The sequence below is a fragment of the Cygnus atratus genome, chromosome 11, assembly GCF_013377495.2.
Source record: "Cygnus atratus isolate AKBS03 ecotype Queensland, Australia chromosome 11, CAtr_DNAZoo_HiC_assembly, whole genome shotgun sequence".
Lineage (NCBI taxonomy): Eukaryota > Metazoa > Chordata > Aves > Anseriformes > Anatidae > Cygnus > Cygnus atratus.
The window spans coordinates 10,557,970-10,577,652 of NC_066372.1; the positions used below are offsets into that span (position 1 = coordinate 10,557,970).

Below are 19,683 nucleotides of genomic sequence, written 5' to 3' on the forward strand. Positions count from 1 at the left end.
TAAGGCAGTGTAAAATGAGAATGAAGCATTTAACCTCCAAATCTGTGGTCTGCTGAACAGTCACCAACTGATCTGTCACTTCAAGGGGGTGACACTTGGCAGGTTGTCTTCAGGGCATAGGAAAAAGGGTCAAGGGAAGTCAGATACTCAGAAGATAAAACTAGTAAGGTGAACCAGTGTGGAAAAGCATGAGCTTTAATGTTCTGGTAATGTCCCTGCATCATTTTTATGGCTTTGCAGAAAGAAAGGAGGATACCAGCGAGGCCTTCAAGATAAGGATAAGCGGTGTTATGTTTTTGTTTCACAGAGGAGCCTAGCACAGGCGCAGCCCTAGTACCAACATTCCTCTCCTCACAGCCAGCAGGGATGGAGGAGAAAAGGGACACAGGACACTTACAGTCACATATGACACCAAATACTCAAATGCAAACGCTGCAGAAAACTGAAAGCCTTGAGCCTCTTGCCTGGCTCTGCTTTACCGATACTCTGTTCCTCCTGATACTTCCCCGAAAGAGCCGCCAGCCCCATGGGCTGGTGGTGACACCGATCACCGTGAGTCACTGTGAGCAGCTGGACAAAGGGAGGTTGCTGTCTTAGGTACAAAGGAGCTGTGCTGGTGTGTCTTGGAGACAAGCACCCACCTCCGAGGTGGGAAGCAGCGTGGGGGGGGTGGGTGCCCTGTGATGGGGCAGAGGACGGATCCCCAAAACACCCACCGAGGGCTGGGCTGGGAGCAAGGGGGTTCCATCGGTGGTGAGGAGCTGTTGGGTGAGGTGAGCCATGGCCGGGTGGTCACGGTGTGACGCGATGGCAGCCACCCTGGCTGTGGTGCTGAGGGGGCCACAGCCATGTTCGTCAGGGCATTGAGGGGGTGGCGGCCAGCTCGGCTGCGGTGCTTAGGAGACTACGGTTGGGTACTGGGGTGGTGGTTGTGTTGGCAGGAGCGGTGTGGGGACTGTTTTGGCTGGGACCCGCAGCAGCAGGGTCCCCACGCCGGGGGGTGGCGGCCGTGCCTGCTCCCCTCAGCGAAGGTGGCCGGGACCCCCGGTGGCGGCGGGGCCACCCGGGCCGTCCCTCAGCGCGGCTTCCCGCCTCTCCCTCAGCTCGGGGCTCGTCCACTGCTGGGGGGGCGCTTCTCCCCCCCTCCCCCCGTGCAATGGTACGGCCCGACGCCGAACAGCGGCGCTCATTGGCTCCCCCTGGTGGCTGAGAGGCGGCTTCGTCCAATCGCGAAGCCCCGCCCACCTCCTCGCCCCGCCCTCGCGGTTTAAGTGGCGGCGGCGGCTTCCGGTCCCGGCTGTGGCAAGGCGGAAGCGGCGGCGCGGAGATGGCGTCGGGCGGCGCCGGCGGCTCCCGCTCCCCCTCCCCCGGGCCGCACCTGCCCCCGCCCTTTCCCCCGCCCCACGGCGACGGCGAGGCCGCCGACAGCGACACGGAGGGGGAGGACATCTTCGCCGGCACCGTGAGTGCGGGGCGGGGCCGGGCCGGGCCGGGGGGGGCGGGCGGGCCCGGAGCCGGGCCTGGCGGAGGCCCCGCCGTTGGGGCTGGGGGCGGCAGCTCGGGCCCAGGCGCTGGGTGCTGGGCTGGGGCGGGTGCCTCAAACCTAGAAGCAGCCGCCCCCCGGCCCCGAGCACGGCTCTGGGGGCTCTGAGGGGGGCGTCGCACGGCAGCGCCTGTCCCGGCCTCTCTCCCGAAGGGTTGCTCCCCCTCCTCCACACCCAGCCGCTGGTTCTTGGGTTCGGAGGCTGAGCTGAGAGACGGCCTCTGCTAAAGGCGACCGGGAGGCCAGCTCCTCAGGCAGGTGCCAGGACTGATTTCTTCAGCCCTGCGAGCCAAGGCTGAGCGTGTTGTCCCCTCTGATCGCCAACACCGTGATCTGCGTGGTGCACTTAGGGTTTTTCCAGCCTGCTCCAGCAGGCGAGGCAGGAACCTTCCCCAAAGCCATCACCCGTTTACAGTTTCCCAGCCCAGGTATTTGCCCAGGGCACAGATCTCACCCTCCTTCGAGCTGGCCCAAAGACACAAAGCTGTCCACCACCAGAGAACAGAGCTGCGTGTCACTGCTGGTGGCTTCGCAGCAGAGAAGAGGGCAGTTTGGGACATGCCTCTTATCCACACGCTGCCCTGCGTCTGCTTGCGAGGGTGAAGCTCTTGTGTTGGTCTGGGCAGAACAGGGCAGTCCCATGATTTGAAAATAATGTGGGAAAGCATGGTCCTGACTTGACAGCAGGTGCCCAAAAATGCTGGGACCTGTTGCCAGCACCAGGACACGGTGATGGTCTGGAGCTTCTCAGGACCGTTCTTCACTGAAGAAATGACAAATGTCTGTGGCCCGTTGCTTTGTGGTAGGGGCAGCCTGCTAAAGCAGATGGGTGTTGACCACTACAGGCTTTTGCGCAAATCAGGTGGCCCTTAGCAGAATCTGAAGTCTGTTAAGCTAAAGCAGCTTATCAAGTGCTTAATGTTGTTGTTGAAGCAACTGTCATAACTAATACTTGGCTCTTTTGCATGCCCTGGTGGCTTTGCTTGTCTCTCTGCCCTTGAGTGTTAGCAAAACACTCCCTGTGCAGCAGGGGAGCTGTGGGCGAGGCAGAGCTGTGGGCGTTGGGGGTGGCAGCGAGGAAATGTTTGGGGCCAGCGTATTTATAACCAGAGCTGGAACTTATCTGTTTGTGAAGCTTCAATCCCTGCTGGCCACGGTCCTCTAGGGATGGGTTTGAGCGGTCAGCTCCGAGATCTGCTTCCCTGTGGGAAGCATCAGGCTGATATCGGGGGGCCTCGGGGTGGTCAGGGGGTGCGCTCCGTTGGGCCTCGGATGTGGTGGGCGTTGTGTCATGGGCTGCTCTGAAAGAGGCTGCAGCTCTTAACTTCCGTGGTAACAGATGGAGAAGTGGAACAGGGCGTGATACTTTCTTGTTCCTAGAAACTTTCCATCTGTGAGATCTGCAAGGCTCGTAGGGAAACTTCAGTGCCTGCCTCACCCTGCCCACAGAGAGTTTCTTCCCAGCTCGAAGAGCCCCTGCAGGAGCAGAGGATCCGAATGACTCCCCGGATGCACCTAACGTGGGGCTGGTGGTAGCGCCCCTGTTTGCTTGGCCACGGGCTGGCAGAGGGGGCACGAGCTGGGAAGCAAATCGCCGTGGGTCTCTGCCACTGGCAGCAAAAGCTTGGTTTTCCTGAGAGGTCTGCTCAGCCCCATGTAGTTCTTGTGCATGAGGCTCCAGGAGCCACAAATAGCACGGCCAGGCCTGTCGTGGCTGTCGCGAGCTGTTGCGATATGTGTACCCTGCTGGGACCGCAGAGGTGCGGAAGGGAAGCAGAGGGAAGCAGCCTGCGATGTCCTCTGTCCGCACTGGGTCTGCAGTGGTGGCCCTGTGTGGCAGTGGCCAGGAAGGTGGGCTGTTTGGTCCCCCACCATCTGTTTCTCAGTGGAGATAACCTCTTTGTGTTTTTAAATTCTTTTTCAGAGCAAGCCCCCGGCACCAAAAAGGGAATCGCTTCTCCCTGTGAGCAGCAGCTCCAAAGAAAATGGGGTTCGCGTAGAGCAAGATGATCAGGACTTATTTGCAGGTGAGTCTGTTTGTCCTGAGCACTCCCCGGGGCTTTCTGCACTCTGAGCCAGGAGTCATCTGCAGTCTAGCCGTGACCTGCAGGTGGCTAGACCGTGCTTACTGTGGAGTATCGCTGGTCCTTATCTGAAGTTTGTGTTGCAGCCTGCTCTGGGAGCACTGAGCGCTAGTGGTGGTTTTGGGAAGGTCCATGTCGCCTCCTCCAGGTCTCTAGCTTAATCGTGCAGCAGGATTAACTGTTTAGAAGCTGAAAATGCCTAAAAATGGGGTTCACTTGAATTTTGTTAAACTGCAAGGCGGTGTCCTCCCAGAGTTGAAGGGCTTTTTGTTCTCTACCTTCTCCTCCCTCCATGCAGGTGGAGGAAGCATCTCTAGCTGAGACGTGGCTGTTCCCAGGACAGGGGACGTAATGCCCCTCAGCAGGGGAAACAAGGAGGGTCAGACCTCCCGCAGCAGCCCTGCTCCTCGGCTAGGTGTGACGCCTCTGGCAGAGACATCTGAAAGTCAGCTCTGGAGATGCCTGGTAACAGAGGGAAGCTTTGGCTTCCTCTGGATGGAGAAACGGCCTGGGAAGGAGCAGGTTTACGTGCTGTGTAAAAATCCAGCTTGGCTGTAGCTGCTCTAGTGTGCAGCTGCTGCTGCACGCACGCAGCAAGGGACTGTTGCCTGGCTGTCCCTAGAATAAGAAGGCTGTTGGATTAACGAAACGTTCTCCAGCAGGTTTGATCAGATGCTCTGGCTGCAGCGAAGGTGCATGAAGTCATGCTCTTGCCGATGCATACGGATGTCCTCCCTGTGGTTTTTTTTTGTGCTAATTAAGACTACTGTTACTGCCTAGATCCCATGAACCTCTCTGAGAATATTGAAATTTCCAGAAACACAAAGTAGAGAGGCTGACCCTTGCAAACTTCTCTTGACAGATGCCACTGTAGAGCTGTCTCTAGACAGCACGCAAAACAACCAGAAGAAGGAACTGGCCAAAGCATCCAATCCTGCCCCCTCATTAGAAGTAGCTGCAAGCTCTTCTTCTAGAAACCCTCCAAAGAGCTATGAGGAGGTGAGAATTGCTCTGAGCTTTCCGACTTGCCCTGCTGGTTTGGGACTGTAATTGGCAGGAACCTGTCTGTTTACTTCGATGCAAACCTGCATCTTAAACGATGCAGTTAATGTAATTGGCATATTGGATGCCCTGGCTTCTATCTCAGGCCATTGGTCTGGGGCTGATACCACCGAAGTGGGTTGAGGTCAGCCTGTCAGCATTCTCGCTCACGTGGAAACGCGCTGGTGCAGGCTGCTTCCAGCGCTGGAAGAGCAAGCGGCCGACCTGGTCCCTGGGGGTCTGAGCTTGGATTCAGAGCTCTAGCACCCCCTGTTGCCACAGATGGGGCAGGTGGTGTAACCGCTCTGATGTGTGTTTAAATAAGTCTCCTGGGCAACACGGGAGTGCAGACTCCTTCAGCGGAACTTGTGGTCTGGTTGCCAAGCCTAGCTAGGTGACACTTGGCCTAATTCTGTGTTGTCTCCTGTATGGAGACTAAAACTATTTTGGAGACAAATAAAGAGCTCCTCTTTTGCCCCTAGCACCTCTGAGCTTGCGAGGACTGACTCGCTGTCAGTGTGTCTCAGGCCAGCTCCCAACCAGCTCAAGTGAAGAAGCAACGCAGAACTAGGGCAGGATGCTGAGCTGATCGGTGAACTGAGACGCTCTCACCTTAAGGCTCTTAAAGCAGGGGCCGTGTGAGGCCTGGTGCTTTACCATCCTGCTAACAAGGAAGCATAATGCTCTCTGAGCAAGCCTGAAGCCCCCGTGGTCTGTCAAAGGCAGTACTGTTGCTATTGCCGCCTGCCGACCTTCAGCAAAGCAGGATTTGACTGAAAGACCAGCGCAGACTGGGTCTGCCGGTTGCTGTCGTGGCTCTCCATCCCTGCGTGCCTGCGCAGTATAACTTACCTTCTGTGTGCATTCAGTGTCTTCTGCAGTTTCAAATGAAAACAGAAATCATGACGTAAAGGAGCCCAGAGGGAACCATCTTGCGCAGAGCTGGGCTGAGGCTGCGCTCCGCAGAGTTTCAGCTTAGCCCTGATCAGTTTGTGCACCAGTCTGAGCAGACAGCATTGTAAAGACAAAGCCTGTTTGGGATACTTGGGACGCGGAGACTCAACATAAGTGAGAAGCCCAAGGGCTTTACAGAGCTGCCTTGGCTAGACTGAAATACCAAAGATGCCTCGGCAGTACGACGAGCGCACTAGCATGTGGGACTTCGTGGTTTGGAGTGGACTGAAGCCTGGATTTCTAGTGTTAACTTGTTGTCCTTGTGTGCTTACTTTAAACAGCTGGAAGAAGAGGAGCAGGAGGACAAATTTGAGCTGACTGTAGGAGTGAGTGACCCAGAGAAAGTTGGTGAGTTACCGTCCTGTCTTGCTGCATGGGGTGAAGCACAGGCAAGTGAGGTTTGGCGGTAGGACTGAGTGCAGCCACTGTCCCCACACGTCATGCTTTCAAGCTGTCTCTGCAAACACAAACCTGACTGTTGAGTGACTTCCGCAAAACTTCTTCCAACATCTCGAGGAAATGAAGCTAAAGAAAGCAAAAAGTGTAGGACCCAACAAGCAAGGTGGCAGCAGGTTCAGTAAACCAGGCAGCTCGAAAGCAGAGACCCAGGCATGGATTTTAGGAGGGGGAAGCATGATGCTCAAACTCTGCTCAAACACTAGCAGAGTTTGGTGTCTGGGATTATGGTGACAACTCTGCTTGACCTCTAGGCAGCGCTGTCCTGTGTGCAGCTGGCAAGGAGGAGGCAGAACTTCCTCAGCCTAAAATCAAGTATATTGTCCCATGTTCTGGCACCTTCCCCAGCAGCTGTGGGGCTCTGAGAAGTACGAGGCTTTCTCTGTTGATAGTGGGGATCAGAGCAACTTAGCCAGCTCCAGGGCAGTCTGCAGAGAACCCGCCTGAGCCCAGCCAGCTTGTGACGTCCAGAGCTGGGAGGTGCGCTGACTTCTAAATCAGAGGTGTATTGGGTCAGTATCTGATTTCTGAGGATGCCCTTTGATTGAACTACCAGGTAAACCCTCCTTTCCCCAGACAAGGGGATTTCTGTATTAGCTGGAGAAGAAGCTGCCTGTGATGTCTCGGAAGCAAACCACACGCAGCCAGGGGCCGTCTGACTTGCATCCTCTGAATAGACTACTTCATGTGCTGCACAGCCGCTGAATTGTTACGTGCTGAGCAGATGTGTGGAGTTAGCCCAAACGCCGTCAGCTTAACAAGCATCTGATTGTCAGCGTTGGCTGCCTGGGGAAGGAAAAGGAGAGCTAAGCAGTCAGGTTGGGGAAATGCCTAGTGGGCAGGGGTCCAGGGTCCTGCAGAAGGATGCCGCCTGAGGGTCTGCATGCAGATTTGGGGCTCGGATCAGAACCAGTGAAGCAGGCAAAGACCAGGAGATGGCTGGCGCCTGGTGCTTTGCAGTCACCGAAGCCTCCAGGTGATGCAAAAGGCTGATGTTGGGTTACTAATGCCTTGTTTTTGTTTCCCATAGGGGATGGCATGAATGCGTACGTAGCCTACAAAGTGTCAACGCAGGTAGGTGTAACTCGTTGCTTCTGAGATAAGATGCCTTTTTTTCTGTGCTCTGAGGCAGCTGGGTTGTCCTTTCCACATCAAGTCAACGGAGACCTAAATAGATGGGAGGTCTGAATCTACATGGATTCGTGAGTTGTAATCCACTCCTACAGATCAAAGGATGAGCCTAGCTGAGAAATAGGTTTGCATGTATTTGGAAAGGGACTGACTTTTTCAGCCAGTTTCAGCCACTGCAGTCCTGGCTGATACCTCCGCTCAGCATTGGATTGAGCAGCAGGAATAGCATCTGCTAGGGAAAGCCCCGGATGCTGGCTCTGTGGCTGATGTGAACGCAGCTCTTGCTAGCTAGCCTCTTGTCAGGACCTGTTCTCTTGGGCTAGTCGCAAGAAATCAAGCTTTCTGCAGCTGCTGCCCTGCTTTGGAGCTTTGGGCACTTCTCTGAGCTCTCCAAAAAGCCTTTCCTAGCTGTCTGTCCAGCAGCTGTTGGGCCGCAGGCACTGCGTCTTGTGGTGCAAAGGTGCTGGTGTGTGATGGGGACAGGGGATTTCTTAGCCTCCAGCCTTGCTCTGCAAATACTGTCAAGAGCTGCTGATGGCCCCTGAAGCCTTATGTGCAACCTAACAGTGGTCCTTGTTCTTGTGGGGAGCAGGGATGATGGGATTAGGCAGTGGGCAGGGTTTAGCAGGCTTCCTGTGGCCACAGTAACAGCTGCTCTGTTATTTAGTGGCTTTAACACTGCAGCATCACCACAAGGAGGGCTCTTAGGAGGTGATTTGCTGAAAACCTAGGCCAAAGCTTGCCCATTGCAGCCTGGCGTGCTCCTCCAATCCCACAGAGCTCAAGCTGTCCTATTTCCATCCCCAGAAGTGACAGTGCACATAGTGCATGCACAGGCAAGCTTCCCTGGGTGAGTCTGACCTGAGTCTCGTCTCTTCCCTCAGACGAGCATGCCAATGTTCAGGAGCAAGCAGTTTTCAGTGAAAAGGAGGTTCAGTGACTTTCTGGGTCTCTATGAGAAGTTGTCGGAGAAGCATGCCCAAAATGGGTTCATCGTGCCTCCACCGCCTGAGAAGAGTCTCATAGGTGAGTGGTGGAGGTGCAGAGCGGTGCTCTAGATCTCATCCTTCTGATGTTGAGCCTTGTGCCCCAAAAACAGGCCTGTCTGCAGTCTCCAAACTGAGAGGCAAGCTGCAGAGCAGTATGGGAAGCAGGCACATAAAATAATGTCGGTTCTGTGGCACAAACAAAACTCTGCTGGCTCCATACTTGGAGCTCTGGGCTTAAAGCCTTGTTAAATTTGATGGGTGGCTCTGCATCTGCTTGAAGCAGAGTACAACCTTGTCTTCTGCACTGTCACTGAATTGTTGTTCACTTGGGTCTGGACCTGTAACCTGTCAAATCTTGCTTAGCGTTGCTCTGTCTCTCTTCTGGATGCAGACTTGTGCTAGATGTAGGCATAAGCAGATTTTAATTTTCCAAGTAGCTCTTGTTGATGTAAGGTCAGAATCCTCTACCATCACCCTGGTAGTCTGTACTCTGTAACAGACCTCACAGCCTTGTACGTTCAGTTTGAAGCCACTCCTTAATTGCGCCTTCCTTCTATGCTAGGAATGACCAAAGTGAAAGTTGGGAAAGAAGATTCCTCCTCTGCAGAGTTCCTAGAAAAAAGACGGGCTGCTCTAGAGAGGTACAGATCCCAACAGCTATCCCCTCGTGCCTGAGCCAAGCAAGGGACCTCTGAAAGGTCAGCCTGGCTGCACTCTCCTCCCTACATGAGAAAAGCAGTCTGGTGCTAGGCTTAGGGTGAACCTGAAGGCCACTGAAGAGTTGTAACTGTAAGGTTGCTTTGACTTTAAAACTGTCTCCTGCTTCAAAAGCTCCTGCTGGTGCTTGATCCAAATCTGGCCAAATTCTGCTGACCAGGCAGAGAGGAAACTGAGCTGTCTTGAGCCAAAAAATATGGATGTTAAATACCAGTACAAACAGAGCAGATCAGGTGAGAAATATCTTGGTCTCTTTAACTGCCACCCTAACTATCCAGCCACCAGTGGCCTTTGCTCTGCCACCTGTATTGACTGCTGTAGTTAGCACCAGGATGCTGTACACCTCCAGCTTCAGCCTCCGAAGATCTGGTAAAAGTGTCATTGTAAAGGAATGTAAGACTGGATCTCGGTCAGTTGTTGTATCAAGTAACCTTGATACAGCGAGTATTAGTGCAGGCCTGGTCTTGCTGACTCGTCTCACGAGAGTCCCCAGGGAGGGAGGACTCTTGATGGGAGGGTGAGAACAGCTTGTTGGGTCTGGCTTCAGCTACTGAACTGCCATTTCAGAGTAAATAACAAGCATGCTGCAGCTCACTGAGATGTCTCGGAGCCAGGCTTGCTCCAACAGAGGTAACTCTTGGTGCGTTCCTCTCCCCAGGTACCTACGGAGAGTTGTCAGCCATCCAACCATGCTGCAAGACCCAGACGTCAGGGAGTTCTTGGAAAAGGAGGAGGTCAGTGGGGTGGAATGATGTAGCTACGAGTACCTTGGGAGCACAGAAGTTAACAAGGCGTGATGCTTCAAAGCTCAGGGGGAAGCAGCAGGATCCTCTAAGAGCTCTTAACCAGCGGTGGGGAGAATAGGACCTCTTCTGTGTGTTAGTGCGTATCTAAAAACTATACACGCATAACAAGCTGTGGCCAAGCTTGTTTACATCATGGTGGGGACACACGTTGAGGACGGGGGTTGAGTATTCTGAAATTCACGGTGGGAGCGTAGCCTGCTGTTTGAGGTGAGGGGGGCTGGTGCTGACTTGACTGGTGCTCAGCTGTTAGGGGAGAGCTGCCTCTGCTGAACTGGGTGGCTGATGTGGTCCCTGCTCCCGCAAGGAGAGCGTGACCGTTCCAGACTGAGCATCTGGGCAGTGCTGTGCTGAAGGGCTCTGGCGTAGGAGCAGACTTCATGGAAATGCCTCACTTCTAACCAGCGGTCTGAAAAACGACAGTGGCTGGGGTAGAGTATTTCGCAGCATGAAGGCACGCTCTGCTAGAGTGTCCCCAGCGGTGTGAGCTGCCGCTGGCTCTTGGAGGGATTCTCCAAAGCACTTGTGTGCCTGCATGACCTGTGGAAGCTTGAGTTGCTGGTTCAGGGATTCAGGAAGGACAGCTGGTTCTTGCAGATGTGTTACCTTGGCCAAGCAGACCAGACAGACCCAGTTACAGTGTAGGGTTCAGGAACTCCTTACTTGCTTGAAAACTCCAGTCCCGTTATTTGAAATGCTCTGCAGGCTGTGCCACTGCTTGGGCAGTGTCTGGCTAATCCTTTGCCATAGCTGTGGTGCAGAAACACCAATGTCCAGGGGCCCACATACGGAAATAATGCCACTGTGGTGGCTGCTCTCAAAAGTGACTTTTATCTCCTGGCAGAGCAAACTTTCCTATTTCTCTACAGCTGCCGAGAGCAGTAGGCACCCAGGCCCTGAGTGGAGCAGGAATACTGAAGATGTTCAACAAAGCTACCGATGCTGTCAGTAAAATGACCATTAAGATGAATGAATCGGACATAGTAAGTATTGGGATACCTCTGGGCTGTCCTCGTCCTTGCTCTCAGCTTTTGGTGAGAGATGCAAGGACAGCTCTGCAGCCCTGCAGAGAATGTGGGAACCAGCTCTGGGTCTGTCCATTTCAGTGGTTCGAGGAGAAGCTGCAGGAGGTGGAATGTGAGGAGCAGCGGCTACGGAAGCTGCATGCTGTTGTGGAAACGCTAGTGAACCACAGGAAAGGTAACGAGCTTGGTACCGCTTGCTCTGTAGCTTGGGCCATAACAGTTAAGCCTTGTGCAGTGCCTGGCTGGAGATCACCAGTGAGCAGGTGTGAGAAGATACGGCAGTGCTTCCTTGCTATAAGGGACTCTTGGCCTCTTTGTCATGGGAAACAGAAGTAAAATGATAATTCCACGCCTTCTGTCCAGTTGTACAAGCTTAGGATGTGAAATAGTGCCCCGGTGGGTGAAAGCTGCTGTAGCAAACCAGAGCAGAGCTGATCTTGTTGCTAATTGCCAAGCTGTCCTCTGGCAAGGAGCAGGAATGTTTTTCCTTCCTCTGCATGTTTTGCCCGACTTCTGCAAACCTGTGCCTGTCCTCCCACTGCTGCTTCTCCTGGCTGGGGTTCCCAACGTCCTGCAGAAGCTGCCAGCTCTCAGGTGGTGCTGGCTCTGCCTGCTGATGTTTCCTGGGGCTAGAGAAAAGCAGCTCCCAGGGCTGAACTCTAGGCTGGGGCTTGTCTCACGGAGCACCCGGTGTGGCAGAGCCCGTGGTTGACTCTCTTATTCCATTCACCAGAGCTAGCGTTGAATACAGCACAGTTTGCAAAGAGTCTGGCCATGCTGGGGAGCTCGGAGGACAACACGGCCCTGTCCCGGGCACTGTCCCAGCTGGCTGAGGTGGAAGAGAAGATTGAACAGCTGCACCAGGAACAGGCTAACAATGACTTCTTCCTCCTGGCTGAGCTCCTGGGAGACTACATCCGCCTCCTCTCAGTTGTAAGGGTAAGCACGCTGTTGGGGTAATCCTCAGAGCCAAGCTGTAGGGCAAACCACTGGTGCTAGTGCAGATCTTAAGCCTAGGTGTGCCAGGAGGCAGCTGGTCCTCTGAGTACAAGTGCAGGACATGGTACCTCTGATCTCTCCAGGCAGAGGGCAAACTTGCTGCTGCATCAGGAAAGCAGGGTAGGTGAGACCTGGCTATGCTGTTGTCCTTCAGGGGCGATAAGGAACAAGCTCGTGGCTTGTAGGTGGCCTCAGCCCTTCCAGAGAAGGCTGCAGGTGCTGCAAAGTATGATCTGTGTTGCAAATAGAGCTGCCAGGCACCTGCTGGGGAACAGCCTGGGTCTTGAAGTCTTTGCAGCCTGCCTGGTGCGCAGGCTGCTGTGCTGGAGGCTGAATGGTACAAGCCCCAAGTGACCTCCAGGTCTGGCAGGCTGACTTGGTTCTGCCCCGAACTTGTCCCATCTCGGAGCAGCTGTTTCTGGAACCTGCAGAGGCCAGAACGCAGCCTGCTTGGTCTGCTGTGCTCCTTACTGGGAGAGGTGGGTGCTGCAGGGCAGGACCAAGACCTCTGATAGTGCTGGAGGTAACAGGACTCGTCTGGCATGTTCTGCTGAGGAGCTGTAACATTGCCTCAGACTTCACCTGTCTTTTGGCTGCTCTGTCCTTTTGACGATGCTGTCAGGCACTGCTTTCTGTTCTTCTGACTCTTCCCCACCATCTGGCTGGATGCACTCAGAAATTTGATGGATCTTCCTTGCTTGGGCTGGTGGTTTACAAAAAGTATTTCCTGGCAGGTGCTCGAGTGCTCTGCAGGGGAACCAGTGTGGGACTGGTGAAGGCAGCTCCTTGCCCTGGATGTTCTCAGTGACGTAGTAAAAGGGGCTCTGTACCGAGGGAGGCCTTGGAGCTGCTCCTGAAGCTGGTTGCTGTAGTGCCTGGGCTCCTTCACTGGCAGAGCGGCGAGGAAAAACCTCCATGTTCTGGCCTTTTTGGGAGCTTCAGTTGTGCTCAGGTCCAGGACCTGGCTGATGAAGCAGCTCTGCCGTTAGCTGGTGTCCCCCTCGCCGATGGCGTGGATGTCACTGTCACCAGCACAGCTGCTGTGAGGTGGCTCAGGGTACAGCTGTGCTGCTCACGGGCTGCCCTGGTGCTGAGCCCTGCGCAGCCGAGGCGCTGCTTCCAGCTTGTTTGGCTCAGCCTCTGCTCCTTCCTTTCAGGGAGCTTTTGACCAGCGCATGAAGACCTGGCAGCGGTGGCAGGACGCCCAGACCATGCTGCAGAAGAAGAGGGAGATGGAGGCCAGGCTGCTCTGGGCCAACAAACCTGACAAGCTGCAGCAGGCCAAAGAGGAGATCTCAGAGGTGAGGCATGCTGTGCTCTCTGAGCAGTATGAGAGGAGATGTTCTGAGCTGGAGGGATGGGTATCTCTTGCCAGGCTTGCAAAGAGGAGAAGCCAGCCTTTAGCAAGGCCTCGGGAAGCCGTAAAAGCTGCAGGAGGGGCTGCTTATGGTCCCGCTTTGCGTGGCTTTGCATAAGGGGTGCTGGGCTCGCAGCAAGCTCAGGCACAGGATGCAGCCACGCGGCAAGTCAATGTGAGGACCAGAAGTGCTGGCATCAGCTCTCTTGCAAGCAGTCAAAAACTATTCAGACAGGAAGCGAAAAGCTTCCTTACCCTGGAAACAGCGTGCTTCCTCTCTCTGCAGTGGGAGTCTCGCGTGACGCAGTATGAAAGGGACTTTGAACGGATTTCTGCCGTGATCCGCAAGGAAGTGATACGGTTCGAGGTAGGTTAGCCCCAACCCTCGGTCTGTGATTTTCCCTCGGCAGTTGGCGATATTTGCAAATTCGGGCACGTTTGAATGGGGCATCGTTGCAGCAGAGCTGCTGTTGTTGGCTAAAGAGGGATTTTCTCCTGCTCAAAGTATGCAGGTGAGCATGTTCATCAAAATAAGGGCAGGTTGTGCAAAACTCCTCCGGGCCTGCTCATCTGTCCTGCTGCTGTCACAGCCAGGGCTGAGCTTCACCCTCTGCGTTTCCAGCTCTTGTGCTGGTCACTCGGCATGTAGGCAGCTGGGACCCTCCAACACGGCCCCAGGAGGAACAGGAAAATCCTGTTGGTCTCTTCCCCCTGAATTTCGTCCTTCCCGCAAAGGCCAGGGGGTTTTGGTGGTTGCTGCAGCTTTCTGCTCACTTCTGCAACTGTCTCTTGCAGAAAGAGAAATCCAAGGACTTCAGAAAACACGTGACTAAGTACCTTGAGACGTTACTAAACTCTCAGCAGCAGGTTAGTGTCCCTGGTGCCAGCAGCCAGCCCTCCTTTACCTCCTGGAGCTCTGTGTCAGCCCCCACAGGCACAAACCCCTGCGGTGGTGAGCATCCCGCTCCCCTCTACCCCCCACATTGCCCACAGCAGCTAATGGGAGAGCTGCACGTTAAAAATTGCACCCTACTGGATGCCTGACTTTTTTGGGGGGCTGCACACCCTGCCCTGACGACTGCAAGCTGTGTGTGTTGGAGGAGCTTCTGCCTCCCTAAAAGCTTCTCAGTCCTGCTGAAAGCTCATTAGTGCTGGACTTGAGCTGTGCTGGCTCCTGACTCTTTCCTTCTCTCTGCAGCTGGTGAAGTACTGGGAAGCATTCCTGCCTGAAGCCAAGGCCATTTCTTAATTGGACCAAGCGAACGAGCACACCTGAACTTTGCCTTTTTATACACTATACCTCTGTCTTTTACATGTGAACGAACCCCAGTTAAACATGCGGGAGCTGGTAGAGGTTTAACCCCCCCCAACAAGCAGCTTACGAGCCAGTAACTCTTCTAACTGTATATTTTTCATTTAGCAACATATATTTTCTTACTGAAGAGAAACTAGTTTCCTGCTTTCTGACCAGCCCTGCAGTAGGCGAAGAGCGAGGGGGGGTTAACGACATATGTAAATGTATATTTTTCAGGCTGGGTTTTAGGGCTCTAACGACTATCTTACTCCTGCAGTGCCATTACGACTATGTAATAAAACTTGTATCAGGGCAAACAGACGTGTGGTGTGCTGGGAGAGGGCTGGGAGGGACGAGGGCTGGCGGGGAGAGGCTGGTGGGAGGCTGCGGTGCCTCCGGCTTTGTTGTGACCAAGAAACCCCTGACCTTGGGCCTGGCCGAGCCACCTGTCTCGGCTTCTGATTAAGCTCTCTCAATAAGGCCAGGCGGCTGTTTTTAGGCTCTGAGCTCAGCCTGGGGTGGGAGCTGGCGCTGCAGGAGCCTGGGGCCGCGATGCTCCTCTCCCCACGATAGAGGGAACGCCTTCAAGCCCCAGCTCTGAGGCTGCAGCAGCTCTGATCAAAACCGATACCGAGTCTTCTGCCTTGAAGACAACAACTGAAAAAGAGAAAGCGAGCTTGTGCTGACTTCCCACTTTCCTTTCCTCTTATCCCTGCGTTACCTTCGGGCTGTAAAACACGAAGGCTCACAGGAGGCAGCTCTGCTACTGGGCCCGGCCCCCAGCAGCCGGGGCGGGACAGGGCGGCCCCTCAGGAGCTGGTCCTGGTGGCGGTGGTGGCGGCGGGCGATGATCGTCGTCTCCATACCTGCAGCGGAGCCCGAGGCGACGGCGCGCAGCCCCGAGAAGGCGCACACGGTGAGGGGTGTGAGGTGGTGGTGGTGGAGGTCCCTGCTTGTCCCCTGGGGTGCCCCGTCTACCCTGTCAGACAGTGGTCCCCGTCTGCCCCATGTGGTGGTGGTGGCCCCATGATCTCCAGGGGCTTTGAGGACCCTGACCCCACTGTTGAAGGGGTTGGGGGGGCTGTTGGTCCCTGCAAGCCCCCCTTGGTCCTGGGGTTGGGGTGTCCCACCTGTCCCAAGGATGGGTTTGGGGGCTCCTGCCCTGAGAGGGTGAGGGTGAGGATGAGGAGGTGCAGGTGTTCCTGGTGGAGGTGCTGTGCAATGGCCGGCGGCACACGGTGGCGAAGCGCTACAGCGAGTTCCAGGCGCTGCACAAGCGGGTGAGGACCTGGGGCCAACGGGACAAGGGGCAGTGTTTGGGGCGTGTGTCCCCAGCCAGGGACCCTCCTGGGGGACACACAGCGCCCGGCCCTTGCTCCATGTTGCGCCCTGGTCTGCCCCAGATCAAGAAGACCTGCAAGGTGCCCGACTTCCCCCCGCGGCGGGTCCCCAACTGGGTGCCCAAGGTGCTGGAGCAGCGCCGGCAGGGCCTGGAGCTCTACATCCAGGTGAGGCACCAGCGGGCGGCGGCGGCACCCCGTGTCCTGGGGGTGCTGACATCCCCCTGTCCCTGCCGCAGGGCGTCCTGTGCCGCAACAAGGAGCTGCCCCAGGACGTGCTGGACTTCCTGAAGGTGCGGCGCTGCCAGCAGGACCCCAAGGGCAGCAGCCCCCCGTGAGTCTGAGGGGTTCCCCCTTCCCCAGGGTGGAAGCAGGGCGCTGCAGGGGCTGAGGTTCTTCTCCCACTGCAGCACCAGCCACCCGCCCTCCCAGCGACCTGTCCTTGGCTTCCACACTGACCCCTACGTGCGGCTGCCAGTCACGGGTAAGGCACAGGGCCATGAGTGACACCGCTGTCCCCTGGTGCTGGGCGTTGTGCTGTGCCTCGCCCTCCATTTAACGGGGCTGCGAGGGGGGCACAGAGCAGTGCCTGCTCCTCTCGTTGCAGATGCACTCCCCGACACCGTGCTGAGCGGGGTGCTGCAGGGCCTCTACGCCCCATGGAGCTGCTGCCCCCGTGCAGCTGTGTCCCAGGGACAGCCGGGCTCCTGAGCACCCCCAGCGCGGAGGGCAGGGACGTGGTGGTCGTAGCATGTGAAGGATCTTGGCAGTAACACCTTGCCTACGGAGCGAGCACTGATGAGGGTGCGGTGGGAGAAGCCCCGTCACAGCGACTTTCCAACAACGTGCCTTAGTGCGGCATGCAGGAGCTCTGTGTCGGGGTTGTGGGAGAAGCCTTTGGGGGGGGCTGAACCATGCCAAGAAAAACTCTCAGCACCTGGGCTTCTGTGCAATAAATCACTGCGGTTCCAGTGGCCAAAGGTGGCTGTGTCCGACTTCTGCAATGTGAGGCCAGAGCTGTGGTGCTGCTCTGAGGCACAGGAGGGGGGGGAGAGGGCTGGCGGCACGAGGGTGGGCTTGTGGGGAAAGTGCTGGGAGGCACAAGCCCATCAACCCTGACCAGTGGCGGTCCGTTCTCCTCGCTGCCTAGGAGAACCAGAAGGAACAAGGAGGCCCCCTTGTGTGCTTTGCTGGGGCCTCCACATTCAACCCACCCCCCAACAGAGTAGACAAGGCACCTCTATAAAAAACACATTGGTCACATTTATTGGTGCATGTGCTTCTTACAAAAGTGTTGGAAAGAGGAGCCAGCGTTCTGTCCTGCCTGCTGGCCAGCTGGAAGGCCAGGAGCAGGGGCTCAGCGGCTGCCCGTGCTCCGGGAGGCCACGGGGGAATGCACGGGGGCAGCAGGGCCGCCCCAGGCCCGCAGCCCTTTGCAGCCGGGTCCCCACAGCGCAGGGCCCCGCCGCGTCGCTGAGCCAGCGGGGTGGATCACTCCTTGGCGATGGCGAAGGGCTTTTCCACCTCGATGGTGCCGCAATCGGCGATGGTGACATCCTTCAGGGGCTTGTCCCGGCTGTCTGTCTTGGTGTTCTCTACCTTCCTCACCACGTCCTGGGGAGAGCAGAGATGGGAGAGGAATAACAGTGGCCGTGTGCATCTCCCAGCGTGGCCTCCCACCCTGGTGCTGCTCTCCTCCTTACCATGCCCTCCAGCACTTTGCCAAACACCACGTGCTTGCCGTCCAGCCACGGTGTCTTCACTGTGGTGATGAAGAACTGGGAACCGTTGGTGTCCTTGCCAGCGTTGGCCATGCTCACCCAGCCTGGGCCGTAGTGCTTCAGCTTGAAATTCTCATCAGGGAAGCGGTCCCCATAGATACTCTTCCCTAAGGTGGGGGAAGACTGCATTGCACTTGTGGAAATATGTCAGGATTGGAGTACTGGGGGGGGGGGGGGGGGGGGCAGTGCTAAGCACATCTGTGCACCAGCACCCCAAGTTTGCTAAGAACCACAAGAAACTGGCAGCTGGAAGGAGCTAAAAGCTGAGCCATGAGCTGGATGGAAGGGGCTGTGCCCCCAAATTAGTGATGCAAGAGGCTGTGCAAGAGCAGACCTGACACCAAACTGCCCCAGGCTGCAGCGTGACAAGGAGGTCAGGCAAGAGCTAACAAGCCCAAAACACTCCGCTGCTGACATTGATTTTACTGATGTTTGCTAAGTGCTGGTAGGAGGCTTGTCGATACCAGACCAAATGTGACCTAGCAGCTGGGACACCCAGATCCTGCAGCCGGCCACCCCTCCCCAGCTTTAAGCACCACTCTAAAGCCAGGTTCCCCCAGGCCACATCCCCCAGGGCCGTGTGCTGTCCCCACCGCGGCACCACACTCCACCTCCCAACCATCTCCCCAAGGCCTCTGCAGGCCGAGTTACCTCCAGTGCCATCTCCACGGGTGAAGTCTCCTCCCTGGATCATGAAGTCTTTGATCACACGATGGAACTTGCTGCCCTTGAAGCCGAACCCTTTCTGCGGTGGAGGAGAGAAGCGGGGTCAGACCCAGGGAGGGCCCAGGGCACCCACGCGGCCCCCCCCCAGGGCTGCCCACCCGCCGTCCTCACCTCTCCAGTGGCCAACGCAACGAAGTTCTCCACTGTCTTGGGCACCGTCTTGCCGAAGAGCCCGATGACGACGCGGCCCACGTCCTCCTCGCCCAGGCGGAGGTCGAAGAAGACCTTGGGGGCGGTAGGGGCGTTACCCGGGGCCCGCCGGGACACAAAGGGCTGACCGCTACCCGCGGGCCTACCGCGGTTACCTCAGCCCGGCGGCTCCCCGTTACCTCAGCGCTGCCCCCCCGGTTACCTCAGCCCCGGTTACCTCAGCCCCGCCCCCCCCCCCGTTACCTCAGGCCCGGCCGCTCCCCGTTACCTCAGGCCCGCCCCCCCCCACACACCCCGGCCGCTGCCGCCGACCTTCGCCGTGACCTTGGGCCCCTTCTTGCGCTCGTCGGCCCGCGAGGCGGCGGGCAGCAGGAGCAGGAGCGCTGCGCCCAGCGCCGCCGCCGCCACCAGCGCCTTCATCCTCCGCCGCTCGCAGCCCGGCCGCAGCGCCCGCCGCGCCGCCTGCATCCGGCCCCTCCCCGCCGCGTCGCCCCCCCCCCCCCCCCGCAGCGCCAGGTGGTGCGGTCTCGGCCCCGCCGCGCGTACGCCCGGGCGCGACCAACGACGGAGGGCGGGGGGGGGGGGGGGGGATGGGACTAGGGGAGCGGGGCGGGGCCGGCGCGGGCCGCCGGGCGGCTGCCACGTTGCCCCCGCGTAGGTGCGGCCAATGAGGAGCGGGCACGGGGCGCGGCGGACGCTGATTGGGGGGAGGGGAGGGGGCGGGCTCCCGGCGGGCTCCGCGCACCGCCCCCTCGCCCCCCCACCCTCGGCCGTTGGGCGCCGTGAGGGGGCGCCCTGAGGCGGCCCCCCCGGGTCTGTCCGAGCGGGAGCCGCCCCCCACCGCGTCCTTTTCCGTCGCCTCTTGCCCACGGGGCAGCCCGGGCGGGCACACGGTGGCTCCTGGGCTGGCTGCTGCCTTCACAGCACGGCTCCTGGTGGGGTTTAACCGTCCCTTCCTCCAAAACCAGCCAGGGGCACGCTCAGCTAACGCTTACCGGTGCACAGCCAAGCGCCAGCCCCTGCACACCCAGCACAGGAGCCAAATACCTGCACGTTACCCGCACATTTGTTACCAGAAGCAACTATTAAAGGAATCGCCTGGTGGAGATGCAAGTTTCCGAGGGCCGGGGAAAGAAATGTTGAGGTTTCTCTTCCTTCTCGGAGCACAAATGTCCCCAGACTGATTTTTGGGAACAGGAAATGAAAGCTCATCCTTAAAATATTACATTTAAGGCCATTAAACGGAATAAGTGTCCCAACGAAGACCCTGAGTGATCGGAGTGATTTCTGACA

The 19,683-nt window shown here is 57.1% G+C and overlaps 3 protein-coding genes across 3 annotated transcripts; 2 read left to right on the forward strand and 1 right to left on the reverse strand.

Annotated features, from left to right (window-relative positions):
* The first annotated feature begins 1,300 nt into the window (after positions 1-1,300).
* Positions 1,301-14,710, forward strand: SNX1 (sorting nexin 1). The gene is made up of 15 exons (XM_035566640.2): positions 1,301-1,462; positions 3,468-3,570; positions 4,490-4,626; positions 5,904-5,970; positions 7,109-7,152; positions 8,094-8,235; positions 8,761-8,839; positions 9,574-9,649; positions 10,588-10,701; positions 10,825-10,918; positions 11,477-11,682; positions 12,900-13,043; positions 13,386-13,466; positions 13,895-13,966; positions 14,298-14,710. The coding sequence occupies exons 1-15, from the start codon at positions 1,328-1,330 to the stop codon at positions 14,346-14,348; spliced, it is 1,545 nt and encodes a 514-aa protein (XP_035422533.1). The 5' UTR covers positions 1,301-1,327; the 3' UTR covers positions 14,349-14,710.
* Positions 14,711-15,240: 530 nt separating this feature from the next.
* SNX22 (sorting nexin 22) lies at positions 15,241-16,543 on the forward strand. Its single transcript, XM_050712898.1, has 6 exons — positions 15,241-15,309; positions 15,590-15,673; positions 15,797-15,901; positions 15,973-16,067; positions 16,144-16,217; positions 16,341-16,543. The coding sequence occupies exons 1-6, from the start codon at positions 15,241-15,243 to the stop codon at positions 16,442-16,444; spliced, it is 531 nt and encodes a 176-aa protein (XP_050568855.1). The 3' UTR covers positions 16,445-16,543.
* A 433-nt stretch (positions 16,544-16,976) lies between these two features.
* PPIB (peptidylprolyl isomerase B) lies at positions 16,977-18,879 on the reverse strand. Its single transcript, XM_035566641.2, has 5 exons — positions 18,703-18,879; positions 18,352-18,465; positions 18,166-18,259; positions 17,437-17,621; positions 16,977-17,347 (listed from the first exon to the last, which is right to left on the reverse strand). The coding sequence occupies exons 1-5, from the start codon at positions 18,856-18,858 to the stop codon at positions 17,225-17,227; spliced, it is 672 nt and encodes a 223-aa protein (XP_035422534.1). The 5' UTR covers positions 18,859-18,879; the 3' UTR covers positions 16,977-17,224.
* Positions 18,880-19,683: the final 804 nt, after the last annotated feature.

Coding starts and splice junctions, on each gene's coding strand:
- SNX1 (XM_035566640.2), top strand. CDS start 1,328: ATGGCGTCGGGCGGCGCCGGCGGCTCCCGCTCCCCCTCCCCCGGGCCG. Junction 8,236..8,760: donor GCCTGAGAAGAGTCTCATAG/GTGAGTGGTGGA, acceptor CTTCTATGCTAG/GAATGACCAAAGTGAAAGTT. Junction 13,044..13,385: donor CCAAAGAGGAGATCTCAGAG/GTGAGGCATGCT, acceptor CTCTCTCTGCAG/TGGGAGTCTCGCGTGACGCA.
- SNX22 (XM_050712898.1), top strand. CDS start 15,241: ATGATCGTCGTCTCCATACCTGCAGCGGAGCCCGAGGCGACGGCGCGC. Junction 15,902..15,972: donor GCCTGGAGCTCTACATCCAG/GTGAGGCACCAG, acceptor TCCCTGCCGCAG/GGCGTCCTGTGCCGCAACAA. Junction 16,068..16,143: donor CCCAAGGGCAGCAGCCCCCC/GTGAGTCTGAGG, acceptor CTCCCACTGCAG/CACCAGCCACCCGCCCTCCC.
- PPIB (XM_035566641.2), bottom strand. CDS start 18,858: ATGCAGGCGGCGCGGCGGGCGCTGCGGCCGGGCTGCGAGCGGCGGAGG. Junction 18,466..18,702: donor GGCCCAAGGTCACGGCGAAG/GTCGGCGGCAGC, acceptor ACCGCCCCCAAG/GTCTTCTTCGACCTCCGCCT. Junction 17,622..18,165: donor CCGTGGAGATGGCACTGGAG/GTAACTCGGCCT, acceptor CCCCCACCTTAG/GGAAGAGTATCTATGGGGAC.